General features: G+C 42.8%; 1 protein-coding gene across 3 annotated transcripts in view; it reads right to left on the bottom strand.

Annotated features, from left to right (window-relative positions):
* The window catches only part of SLF1 (SMC5-SMC6 complex localization factor 1), a 673,081-nt gene that overhangs the window by 101,020 nt on the left and 557,577 nt on the right, over positions 1-14,484 (bottom strand). For all 3 annotated transcript variants that reach the window (XM_069225438.1, XM_069225455.1, XM_069225447.1), the window contains exons 16-17: positions 1,201-1,293; positions 637-819 (exon numbers count right to left, since the gene is read on the bottom strand). In XM_069225438.1, coding sequence (XP_069081539.1) covers positions 637-819; positions 1,201-1,293 — 276 coding nt within the window. The remainder of the gene's footprint in view (positions 1-636; positions 820-1,200; positions 1,294-14,484) is intronic.

The raw sequence follows: 14,484 nt of genomic DNA, 5'->3' as shown, positions 1-14,484 counted from the left end.
AAATGCTGAAGGTCTTTGGGGTAAAATGATAGTTTTTAGAAGTGGGGAAACGTTGCCAATTTGTAATATGTTTATTTATTTTTTTAGAAGGGGGGGGAGGGGGTCAAAACAATGTTCAGACAGGGAAGCTGAATCTGCGAATTTTGCCTTTTGTGTTGATTTCATAGTTATTCATAAATATACAAATCATGCCACACTGAGGTATTTTAGGATTCTGCTGTAGTGTGGTGTAAGAATACGCTCATACCACACATTATGTGATATCCTTAAAAACAAGTTGACAAACATATTTTAAACTGCACAACGGCCCTCGGAGGCAGCCTGTTGAATATGCCTGCAATGACAAGCATGAATTCGGCCCTAACTATTAAAGATATCGTAAAAAAACAACAACCTAGACCTTGACCGTCTATGCTATATATAATACCTATCATTCCAATGCCAAATACAAATACTCAATGTGACATCTACGGAAAACCCATTACAAGAAGGAGCCCACTTTTCAATATTAACATATAACTCAAAAGGTCGCGTGTTTGTTTCTAACCAACATAAAACTCATTTATGCCTTTTTCTCGTGGGCTCCATGCAAAAAAGACAATATTTCCAAAACAATGTAACTTCCATTTCACTCACCTCCATACTGAAGCAGCAACTTGCCAATTTCAACATGTCCGTTTGACAGCGCGTCATGCAAAGGAGTCACCCCATCCACTTGACTGAGCAGGTCTGCCTCTGGACAGCGTTGCAAAATTTCCTGGACACATTCTGTGCTGCCATGGTTACACGCTTCATGCAGGGGCGTCCAGCCGGCATAGTCTGAATTATGAATTAAGGGCAGATATTTATAAAACGGGAACAGAGAAGGAGCAAGAGTCATGGCTTTGCCTTCAGATTTCCAATAGACAACTTGAACGGCCTGCCAAAGCGCAAAGGATATAACATTTTATCAATCATCAGGCGGTTTACTGAGAACAGAATAACTAAACCGGTATTACAGTTCGAGAGGGCATTGGCAATATTACTCAAAAAATCACTAGCTAGTGATATAGAATAAAATATACAGCCTTAGCTCAACAAAAACTGATATTTGTGAAGAAAATCCATAAAAAAAGAAGTGCTGCTCTCTCCAATAATCAATGAAGCGATTATCTGGGAGATTTGGCTTTTGAATCTCAGCAACAAAAAGGTGGAACTCACCTTTGACATTAATATCTGCTCCCGGACTGCTGAGCAGCAGGGCCAATTTCTCCACTTTGTTCTGTTTGCAAGCTCTATGCAGGGCTGTCTCTCCTATCAGAAATAATGAATACATTAGATCTGGTTAGGCAAGATGGCCGCTCAGGAACATAATCAACATCTACAGAAAATGCAAAATTTGGCGGCATGGCAGAACAGTAAACAAGGACCACAAATCATATTTAACCTATAAAACAAATGCTACTCAATAGTGTGAAAAAGCCCACTGAAGAAGATATGTTCTATTATAGAGCAGCAATGATGAGTTACTGTGCATACGGATTTAGACCCTTTGTCTACGTTCCTCTTTTTAGTTTAGCAATTAAAGGCCTGATTTATTTTGGTGGATGGGTTACTAGGTCACAGTCTTGATGGGAATCCTGTCCGCCTTATGGCAAGTGTATTAAACCCTATGGAGCTTGTGATCAAGTGGAAGAGATTCCGTCACGTTTGTGACGGAATAATCCATAGGCAGAGGCCTAAATTAGGGCCCTAAATGTCCCATCATAGGGTGAAAAAGGCATGCATGAATCCATAACAGCAAAAGGACAGAAGTCATGAGACAAGTCAGGTCAAGTTGACAGATACCTTCTTTGCTCATTAGTACCACTCCCATCACTATAAATCTACTGCTTTTCTTGTACATAAAACTGATGGCATAATGTAAACGAACATTTCAGGCCAAAGAGAATGGCTCCAAACGCTGGACTGTAATTCACAACTTCCGATCAGTTAACAGATGGCCTGGTGCTCCTCAACAGTGGCCGTCTTTCATACAACAGCACGGCGGGGCCAGTAAAATATGAGAAGATAACTTAAATGATTTTTAGTGCTGCAAAAAATAAAAATGAAAACATAAACGTATGGATTTTTCGTCTAGAACATGAAGTAAAACGTGCGCAGAGAACACAGAGGGGAAACTTGGCTCAAAGTTTGTGCTCTGAAATGTCAGCGCTGGCACTTTGCAATACACAGGAGCAGTGCATTCTGCCAACACAAACCACTGCAAGGTATTTTAATTTCACGAGTCTTAACCGGCATCAACCAGAGTCTGGAATTTGATACACGATGAAATGCCAGCTGTGCCTATATATACGTATGGTGCAATGTTCATAGCAGACTTGTACATTACTAAAAGAGAGGTAGTGAATTTAAAATATTGCAAACTTTTGGCGCGCTCGGTGCAGCATTCAGGTTTATTTGGGTTCTTTTGCACTAAAATGTTGAATAATGTCCTCTTTACAACCCTGGCTGCCGGACCGTGGACGGTCGTAGGTAGCCTGATTGCAGCACTTCGTGTAACTAACACAGGACCAAGGTCACTGAATTCAGTTCCCAGTGGGGCAGTGGGTGGTCGGGTGACTGCTGTTGTGACTGTTCTATTTAGGATCCAAGGGTTTGAGTGAGCAATGCCGTCTTCAGGTCCTGGGGCTTCGGTTCGGATGGCCTCTCACAGGATGGATATGTGCATTACTGTAACACCCGATGACCTCGCCAATCGCTGATACACCGGAGTTTGTTCTGGGAAATAAAGAAGAGTTACTGAGTCTGAATTATGTGAGGTGAGTGTAATGAAGCCCCTGCTCTAAAGATTACGAGGGGGTTCACCCCTCTGTAATGCAGCATTTCCCCCAGGTCCTGGCATATTCTACCTCCGTAGCTTTTACATATGTTTCATGAGTAGACCGAAGTACACCCGGCTCCAACAGCCAGCTAGCGCTTGTGGTCCAGGCGCACAGCTGTCTTCATGAGCCGGGTCGAGTGCTTGGCTACAACTTTGCCGTGTGTACAAGTTGAACATCATATACAAGACTGATTTCTTGCTTTAAGTGAATGGATGGCACGTTGCTCAGTGGGAGGGCCATGCATAAACACGCTTGAGCTAGAGGTCGAAGCACAGCAAACTATTTATTGCAGCAACAATATACTTTGTTTTTTGAACACTGGAAACATAAATACAAGAACAGAACCACTAGCATACAGACTCCAGGAAGCACAAATACATTTTATTACAACACTGAGCTGTCCTCATATTCTGGATATAAACAGACAAACTAAAGCAGTAGGTGGGAGAACCAGAGGGAGGAAAAGCGTACACACACTCGGGGATACCATGCAACGCTCTTTGACGGGCCCTCGTTATACTTTGAGGCTCATGATATAGCCCGATGGTCCTGGTACGAGACTGCATTTGAGATTATCACATGGTACACGTGCTTCTAACTGGACAACTGAATGTGGATGGAAGGTTGAGGGAAATACGTCAACGGGTTGGAGAATTGAACCATGCTGTCCCTGACTTGGGGATACTGAGAGTTTGCAACTGTGAGCTTAGCCATGATGAAGTATAGGTGACGAGGATGGACGAAAACCTGTTGGCTAGCAGAGCTGATGAAGAGAACAGAAAAAAAGATTATTATTCCAGGAAGTCTGAATACCCTTTGATTTGGTTTAGAAGTGATCTTGAAAGGACTTCTGATAAATTAAATCCTATCAATGTCATGCCCTGTTTGAGATGGGGGGTGAGGGGATGGGGGTATAAACGACACAGGGCACACGGGTTACTAGGGCCCTATGATGGATCAGGTTGTTTGCCACTGATGTCTTGTAGTTTGTTCTACGTTGACTCAGCAAATTTGGCCACACACAACCTTTTCTGCACTTGACTCTTAGGGTGGCGAGAGCAAACAGCCACAGGCTTCCCAGTGAGGTGGTGTATGCTGGAGGGTGAGCTGGAGATCAGAACATACAATCAACCAACAAAAGACACAATATTGTCCAGCACAGTTCTACTGTTCTGAATAAAAGACAGTACTTTAATCATAAAGTATTACTTACTACTACACAGTGCAATAAGTGAAGTGATTAGGAAAATTATTTACATGGTTAAAAGTCTGTTTGTAATTCTAGGCGCTATATCTTTCAGCGCCCAGAGCCAACTACAAAGTTTTATCTGATTCCTGTCACCTAGTTAGAGATACAGTGCTGGCTACGCTCAGGTGCACTCACCCCCAAGGTGTATAGGCACCCAACAGTTGAATTAGATTTTGCCTTTGTGTATATTCGAATGGAGAAAGCTTAGTAGGTGCAGAACATTTCAGGCTGTTTCTCAGTCCCCCATCTGCACTCAGTTCTTACGTCCTACGGTCACCTGATTTTGGCAGTTGGAATACTGGCATATATGGGACAGTCATGTGCAGAATCCCCAATACTGAGGCAGCAGCGCTGGAGGTGTCAGATCCATGGGGGAAGCCTTGCTGAGAATTTGAAGACTTATGGGGGTCTCTGTACAGTGGCCTCATCCGGCAGCTTCCAGTCATCAGTACATGGGGCCTGCTTAGGCTGGGGTGCAGAAGAGTTGGCCTATGGGCCAATTAAGGCACACACTTCGGCACTGCTGAAGAAAAACAGGCTCCAGCATTGGCAGTGGCAGCACCGGCCCCTCTACTTTCAGCAGTCTGCTGATCTCGCTTGATGCTTGTTTAAAAAAAAAAAAAACTTGATGTGGTTCACAAGAAAAAACATTTAAGAAGACTGGCTGAACCCTCCAGCTCATGAGTAATTTCTGGCTTCACTCCATGGCAGTGTTTCACACTCTGGCTATTTCCCATGCCTAAACATGCTGGTCTTCACCTCCTGGACAGTCACTGTCTCCTGCAGGACCAGGCATTCTCCTTTCCTCTCTCAGCTATGCAGGCAGCCTTCTGCATTCTTCAGGTTAGACTGGCTGCCATGTAGATACCAGCTTTGGTCACACAACAGCCCTTCGAGGTACTCTATGCAGCACTTCTGTCCTTGGTCATGATTAATTTGAAAGTAGAATAAAATGGGATGGTTTGAGTTCCTCTTAGACACACATCTTCCAGACAGGGACTTCAGAACTGGGTTGTGTTAGTTTTCTTTCAAATGTCATGTGAGGTAGCAATGGGGCTGGGTCAAATCTGGTGTATCCAAAAAAATATGGGTCCAACAAATGTGAGTTCTCCTGCTTGAAGTAGTAATCAGAGACAGGCCAAAGGGCTGGTCTTGCCTATAAACTTCCTCACCCTGAACAACAGAAACCGCAGTCCATTTGCCCCCACCTCCCATCCACCAAATGGCAGTGCTCATGAAGAACTGAACAGAAGCGCTTTGCTACGAAGGACCTCATGGAATTTCTAAAGGTAGCCTGGTTTTCCTCCTCTTTACTTCAGTGTCTGGGTGTCCACCATCAAGCCACAGGAATGCAGGCAATACACTTCCGGTGTCTGGGTAAGATACCCTCATCCTCTATGTTGTGCCATGCTAAATCAGGGGCATCCAAAATGGTACCCATCATCAGTCCTCAGATATACATAACACACAAAGCCCTACTTCTTTACATTTGCTACACAGCGACCTCCATTTTGTGAGCCTCTGAGCATCTCCTCTGGGTCCTGATACAGCCCAGTGTTCAAGGATTGCAAAAAGACCTAGAAAAGGAGCCCTGAGATTTTTCTGGGTAAATAGTATTATTTGTTCAAAAGTGTTTATTTCAGCTACCTGTGTCTGTTTTCCTGTGGACTCTCTGTGTTTCAGGCAGCCTGGCCTCTTTTAAAGTGGTGTTTTTTTTAATTCGTTTTTGCCGTGACTGTGAGAATTGCCTTGCCAGTTTGTGCCCCCCCCCCTTTTCTCTTCTAAGTAAAAAGGCTACATACATCTTGCAGAGTGTTTTTTTAGGAGACTGTTTTAATCTGTTTCTTTGATTTAAATTGTGCTTAAAAGCTGTCTGCCCCCCTGTATTTTTGCCTTTAAAAAAGCCCGATTTCACAGTGCGCGCCCAGTAGTATTCCAGTGTTTGTTTCTTAAACAATCTCTCCCTTACCTGGAAAGTAGACTCTACTAGCTTGGAAGTGTGGATCCAGCCGGTGTGTATCCAAGGAGATTCTGAATAGAGCAGCAGTTGCGTTGCCCCCTGACCACAGGGACAGGACTTCAGTTAACTTGCTCCTTATATAAGTTCCTATTGGTTGTTGCATATGTTGTTGTGATAGGTTGTTGGGAGATGGTCTTTCGTTGGTTGCTGGGTCCAGGGCTGGGGTTATGATTGGTGGGTAGGGCTGAAAATCTGATTGGCTGTTGGTTCTAGGGCTGTGATTGGTGGATAGGGCTGAGAATCTGATTGGCTGTTGGTTCTAGGGCTGTGATTGGTGGATAGGGCTGAGAATCTGATTGGTTGTTGGTTCTAGGGCTGTGATTGGTGGATAGGGCTGGGATTCTGATTGGTTGCTGGTTTTAGGGCTGGGGCTGTGATTGGTGGTCAGGAATAGGGCTATGATTGGTGATTAGGGCTGGGTCTCCCATTAGTTGGTTGAATCAGGGCTTGACATTGGATTGGTTAGGGTTAGGACCAGCTTCTTATTGGCCAGTAGGGCTAAGAAAGGCTAGGACTCAGGGCGTCTCAGCCCTGCATCGAGGACAAGGGCAGTTGCCTGTTTGGGCCTGTTCAGGACAGGTAGGGACTAGGGCCTAGGGCCAGAAATGCTGCCCAATTCTCAGTGGACCAAGAATGGTTTCAGCCCCTACACATCCCTCAACATGCAAACACATATTCTACAAAGGCATCCAACTCATGCATCACAAACTGACCACAGACAGATTGCATTGTCCCATCACCCAACACAATACCCTTTATACAACACATATACACATATCCCCCACAACTACTACAGTCAAACACTTGCCTTCTCACAGCATACACTACTCTGTCCACTTCCACTAACACAACCTGCCATCACCCACACAACACAAAACTACAGTATACATTTCTCTCAGTCTCAGCCTTCCAGATACACACTCTCTGCTCATACTAACCAACAACACTATCCGCTGTTTGCTCCACACAGACCACCTGTCATCATAACAATGCCCAAACCCTGCCTTCATACACACCATCTACAAACACTCTTCCCCTCTCTTCACCAATTACACACAACCATACAATCCCCACATTTCACTCCACCACACGTTACCTCTTCCAGTCATCGCAACTAACACTAACTCCCCTGACACACATCCATCACCTCTTACACACTTCATACATTCATCTCCAAAACACATCAACACCCCATCTAACACTCAAATTCCACTCACCAGCACTAACCCACATACAAATCCCTCACCAAAAACAACTACACCAATATCCCCTCTCACTTTTCCACAAAATCAATACCGACCACAAACATCAGCACATCAAAGCAACACAAACTTACATTACACTTATCGTCATACCTACTCCCACCCTCAGGACTACACAAAGAATACAAATTCCATCCTATCTCCACCCCTACTTTCTCACTCTTCACAAACACCTACCACAAGCACCCCCAACCCAGCAACTTTCATTCACTCGCCTCTCCTCCATTGCACAATTTAGAGCCTTACATCATGATCCACATGCTCCTCCACCACCCCTAGCCCATACTCCAGCCACACTAAACAAACACAAACAAAATAAAAAACATGCTATTCATAGCAACCTACTCTACAAAAAAAGTACACTCCTCATGGCTCTCTCAGCCACCAAGTCGACCACCCACACATACACACACACACACACACACACACACACACACACACACACACACACACACACACACACACACACACACACACATAGACCCAACAAAATGCCTCCTTAACCTGCTGGAAGAGGAACACTATATTGAAAAGCAAGACTATTGTGAGCCTCAAACAGTTATCACAACTAGCAACACTCCTGCTTCAAGCTCACATTATACTGCTTACCCTTCTCCCAAACAAAACAACACTACCACTAACACACCTTTTCTAAACTGCCAGCTCATAAATGGTCGACCACTCTAAAAAAAACAAGCACCACATCTACAACCTGCTCACAGACACACAACCTGACTTACTATTCATAACTGAATCCTGGTTGGGAGATGACATGGCCCCAGTGTTGCATGAAGCCGTTCCTCCAGGCTATCAAACCATCACACAAAACCGTATAGGCAAGAGAGGAGGTGGACTAGCTATTATATTCAAACAGGCACTGAACCTCAGTAAAACAGACAACATCTCCATACAAGGTTGTGAAGCCCTCCTTACCAGATGCCACCATACTCCAACTTCCTCCTGTAACTTTCTCCTCCTTTACAGACCTCCACCTAACAACTCCACATTCCCAGATGCTTTTCTAGACACAGTCTCAAACCTTATTACACTATACTCCAACCTATGCATTCTTGGGGATCTAAACATTTGGTTTGACAAACCCAATATGCCCCATCCAAAAGCTATCACCACTGGCCTAGTCGCATTGAACCTACATCAGATTGTACACAATCCCACACACATCGCTGGTCACATCCTAGATGTCATTTTTTGCTAAGCCTGAACTAGTTATTATTCATAGCATCACGCCAATCACTTGGTCAGAACACCATTTGATAACTTTCCGACATACAACTCCACAAATCAACACACCCCACAACTACTTACATACATACACCTATCGACCATGGAGCAAACTCAATTTGGATGACTTAGAAACACAACTAACAGCCAACACAGATCTAGATACAATTAATTCTGTGCCAAAACGTAATGAGTGGCTACAGGAAGCTTTTGATATCCTAATACCACTCAGAAAAACTAAACGCGACAAAAGAAAACCAACACCTTGGAGAAACACAGAACTAAAAAAGATAAAGCAACAAATCAGAAAGTTGCAGCAGACCTGGCTCAAAACAAACAACAGTCAAGACAAACTGCAGCTACACAGAGTTAACAGGATATACAAATCATCAATCAAAAAAGCTAAAAAAAAAAGGTACTACTCAGACAGAATTCAAAATGCTCAATCTACAACCAAGGAATTTTATAAAATTCTCAATGAATTTCGAAAACCTACATGCATGGAAGGAAGTCATCCCACTACTCAAGATTTCACAAACAAATTGGCAACTCACTATACAACCAAGGCAGACACATTGGAATCCTATTTAAAACAGAAGAAAAACATCAGCACCAACCTTTTTCCTAAAATACCCTCTAAGAATAAACCAACCCAACCTCTACAGTCCTTCAAACAAATATCCCAGGATGAATTTATGGATTTGGTTAAAGCAAGCAGACCTTCTGGTTGCCCTTCTGACCCTTGCCCACCACAAATCTTCAAGAACATTCTTCTATCTACTTCTGCTGCCACACATGTAAGAAGAATCATCAACAACTCTTTAACTTCAGGAACATTTCCTGTAGACCTGAAAAAGGCATACATACAACCTTTATTAAAGAAAACAAACCTAGACCCGCAAGACCCCAACAACTACAGACCTATCACAAATTGAACTTTCCTGGGCAAATTGATAGAAAGAGCAGCATTCGCCCCGATGTCACAATTCTTTGAAGACAATTCTATACCTTCAGATTTCTAAACTGGATTCCGCCCAGGAAGAAGCACTGAATCGGCACTCATAGCAATCTGGGATGATCTTAAAAACACAGTCGACCGAAATGGAGTTGCTGCAATACTTCTCTTGGACCTCTCAGCTGCCTTTGATACTGTTGACCATGAAACCCTAATTCAAGACTCCACGAAGCCGGCATATAAGGGATTGCTCTCGACTGGATTACTTCCTATCTTCAAAAAAGATCGAATATCATCCACTCGCCCCCCTTCTCATCCGAACCCTACCTCACAAAAGCAGGGGTCCCCCAAGGGTCAATCATCTCACCTTTGATTTTCAACATCTACATGATATCTTTACCAGAACTGATCAATGATTTCCATCTCACATGCTACAACTATGCAGATGACACACAAATACTACTTAAATTAGAATGCCCCAAAAACATTGAAAACTCACAAATCTTCAGTTGCCTCAGAGCAGTTGATCAGTGGATGACCTGGAGCCATCTAAAACTAAATACCTCCAAAACAGAAATACTCATAAGTGGTGCTGGAAAAATTATGACCCTCTGTGCATCTGGCCTGACAATCTTGGACCACCTCCTCAATTATCCAAGGAAGTTAAAAACTTAGGAATCACCATGGATTCTAAGTTAACTATAAATGCCCAAGTGGATAAATTAGCACAAACAAGCTTCATCACCTTGAAGACTTTACGACGCATCTTCCCCCACCTCGGATTTCCACACAAGGTGCAAGCTACTATCTCGCTTGTACTATCCAAACTGGATTATGCCAATGGCCTCTACCATGGATCATTTCTATCTGTTATGAAAAAAACTACAACGTATCCAGAATTCCGCAGCCAGGCTACTATTACATGTAAAGCCACAAGCCCACATCTCCCCTGCCTTGAGAGCACTACACTGGTTACCCGTTGCCAGAAGATGCACTTTCAAGCTGCTTTGTATCACCCACAAAGCTATACATGGAACAGGACCGCTTTTTATCAGAAACAAAATAACCAAATACATCCAACAAAGAAACCTCCGCTCAAGATTGGCACCCCGCCTTAGAACACCACCATACAAGAAAAAGACTATAGGTGGTGCATCCTTCTCCGTTCAAGCAGCCAAACTATGGAATTCATTACCCCCAACTATAAGAGCCAAAGATAACTTTCTTGTCTTCAGAAAACTACTCAAGAGTTGGCTCTTTCCTTCATAACCACCATATTCAAACAACCATGAACTACATATGCCTATGTTGATAATATTGTTTTCAGATTGTGTATATTTCTAGTTATGTATAGTTTCTTTAGAAAATATGTATCACTACTATGTCATGACAATAATATACACACACACACTCTTTAAACCTGTTTGACTAAGTATATTTTACCTATGGTTCTAATTATGTATTGTATGTGCATATGTGTGTGTATTCATGTGTGTGTGTGTGTGTATATATATATATATATATATATATATATGTATATGTTGTTTCTGTGCTTGACTTGTTCGTGGGACATTGCATGGCTCCTGGGTGGGTTGTTATACTAGATATCTATGAATTCCTGCTCTCATCTTATCACACTTATCTACCCATCATCATATGTCATGTCTCTATCAAACTATCCTCTATTCTCACTCGGACTCATCCCAAATCCTTTCTACTACTTTCATCTCCTAAATAACTCAGCCTAAGCTCTTCCCTCCGCTTCCACATATAACTCACCAAACCTCACTCTACTACCGTGACCTCCCACACAACCCTACTAAACTCTCCTGCATTTATCTCACCCTGCTACTATGCTGTTACTAACCCTACCACATACTCTTCCCTCCTCCATCCCCCTTTACTCATCCCAAGCCTTTGGGTTGAGTAAATTAAGGATATACTCCCAATTAACACTTCTGGATTTCTTTCCTCCTCCATTACTCCAGTCAATCTAACTAACAAACTCTCATATCCGCGGCTCAAATTAACTCATAATAATACTAAAACTGTACTCATTATTTCCCGATACTAGTCCATCACTAATTCTTATTGGGTTCCAGAGTAGCGTGCTACTCACCGAAAAGCGCTTTGATGCCTCGTCAGGGGTAGTAAGCGCTATATAAATACGATTACAATACAATACTATACTGCACGTACACACAAAACGCACAAAGAATCTCTTCTCAAGGTTCTGGATATCACATAACAACAGACATTTACATGAGGGGTTCCGTAGACTGCCCTCTCACTGACAACAAGAAAAAGGTCTGGTCACACAATAAATTCACAAAATATGCCTCGCTGACACTACTGCTTTACGTGATGTAATAGGACAAGGAAAGCAGTAAACTGCCCAGTATAGGACTTAACATGTCTCTCCAGGTCATAGGACGAGCCCTGGACCCTCGTCTAGGCCTCTTGCAAATGCTAGGCTAGTGTACCACTAAGGGCAAAATAAAAGTAAGACTGTTTCACATGTAATAAGTCACCAAGGGCAGGGGTACACACCAGTTCACCAAGTTAAGGAAATTCCCCATCCTAATGCTCACTGTAACAGAAACACGGCTCAGCTACATTCCTATACATCATTGTTCCCATTGGCACCATCATATAGTGTTTCAATCAAGTTCATAAGAAGGGAAAATGCCTTGTCATCATACATCATTTCTCCTGGTCCTCCTGGACAAGCAAACAATACTCAGGTCGTACGCCTTCTAATATGCCACTTCTTGCTCTCTAAAACCTTGACCACCATCTTAAAACTAATCTACAGATGTCCACTTCAGAAGAAAGGGTTCATACATAAAATGTTGGACCTCCAGACTGCCTCATTCATCTGACAAACAACTACTACATTTCTCCATGACCTCATCCCCTAGACCATCTAAGCAAAATGAGAGCAAAAGACACCTCGCCATGGAACAGCATGTCACCCAACCAATACATGCCAAAGGCCACATCCTTAAGTTAGTCTTCTCAACATCAACCACCATCCAGTGTAAAAAAACATGCATACATATGTATTGCACTAACCATATTGTAATCCCACTAGCCTCCTCAGTGTCCAATCAAAACACCTATGTCAACCTAAACAATAACAACAAACCTTTAGATTCTTTATCAACTTCTCCATCAACAACATAAAATATAGTCTCTCTCTTGTTCTGCCACCTCCACCACAACATCCAACATAAGATCTCTTCTAAATACCTTCTACTAATGTCTGGAGAACCACATCAACCACCACATTCCAACTAAAACATGCTATTGCAAACTGAACCCCTCACCACAACGTAACTCTAAAGACATTACCAACAACAAACATTTCATCGGCAGACAAGAAAGAATATCAAAGAAAAGTAGAAGTTCCATTGAGCATATGCTACTAAAATCCTTAAGCACAACATGAAAGCAACGCATCACACCAGCCAAAGCAAAATACTATACAAACCCCATCAATGAAGCAGCCAAAAGAAGTGCTCTCGAGACAAGCCATCTCATGCTTACTCAAAATAAGGAATGTTTCCTTCACACAAGGCATTTTACCAGAAGCTATCAGGATATTCCAGACCCTCCCTCTCATGAAGAAATCCACACTAGACCCAGATGACCTTGCCATCGTACTAACATTTATATATAGTATCATAAAAAAGCAGCATACCCACAAGTCCAAGGTTACATCTCTTGCATGGCGACTCATTTAGCTTCAATCATGTTGCAGCAAGTAAAACAGTTACCATTACAAATCACGGACAAGGCCTTCCAGAACACAGACGAAAAATGATACTGCAGTACCTATTAGCCAGGTTTAACACTGGTGACCATCCAACCATTATCCACATCCTGAATAGGATCTACTGGTGAGAATATCCTCTACTGGATCTCCTCCAACATGTCCAACTGTCACCAGTTTGTACATATAAATGAGTTCGATCACAGCCAGTCCCCCTCACCTGCTCAGTCCCACAAGGATCCATCTTATTCACAGTCATATTAAGCTTCTAAATGGAAACTTTTATGCCCCTAAACACAGCCTCCAAATCCATCAATCGGTTGTTAACATACAACTCTACATGAAGATCTCTTCCGCTATAGACATTCAAAATTTAAACATGACTGGGACTCATCGGGACCTGGATATCTAACACCATCTGAAACTTTACCTCGTCAAAACAAATTTTTTCCAACTCAGCAACAAGGACAAGCAACAACTAGTCCAAAGCTTGCTGGATAACATGAACCTGGACGGATTCAAATCCCACCTTTTGATCAATACAAAGTCACTCAGATTCATCACTGACACCTTACACTCAAGGACCAAATGTCAAGAAAGCTTGGGACTGGCTCTCTTTGCCAAAGAAAGTGAAACCATTAATTCCACAAAGTAACTTCAGAAATGCTATGAAGCCCTGCTACTCGTGTGAATAAATGGTGGCAAAATTCTTCTCTATGAATTTGTAAACTCAACACTGGATCTCTTTCAGGGCATCATACAAGTTACAGCACACTTCAACAAGGGCCTGAAGAAATAGGACATCACCTCCCCCCTTCACACACTCTAATGAAGGTCCACTGGCTCCACACTGAGGCCTGCACCAAAAGGGACTCGCTGAATGGTTCATAAAACATACAGATGTACACAGGTGGGTCTAAGATTATGAGACAGGGGGTGGGACTGCTATAACTGTCCTGAATTCTGGTCATCCAGACACTATACTGCAAGTAGTGTACAACAAGAAAAGGTTCGAGGGGAGAGGCATACGTCTGTTTTTGTTACCGAAATTGTATCCTGACAAGCATTGGCAAGGCAAAAAGTTACTATAAAACAGGGATGCTTTGATGGCTAAGGG

The sequence above is a fragment of the Pleurodeles waltl genome, chromosome 1_1 (assembly GCF_031143425.1).
Source record: "Pleurodeles waltl isolate 20211129_DDA chromosome 1_1, aPleWal1.hap1.20221129, whole genome shotgun sequence".
Taxonomy (NCBI): Eukaryota; Metazoa; Chordata; class Amphibia; order Caudata; family Salamandridae; genus Pleurodeles; species Pleurodeles waltl.
The sequence above is the reverse complement of the archived record's forward strand: the minus strand, read 5'-3'. Positions and strand labels throughout refer to the sequence as shown.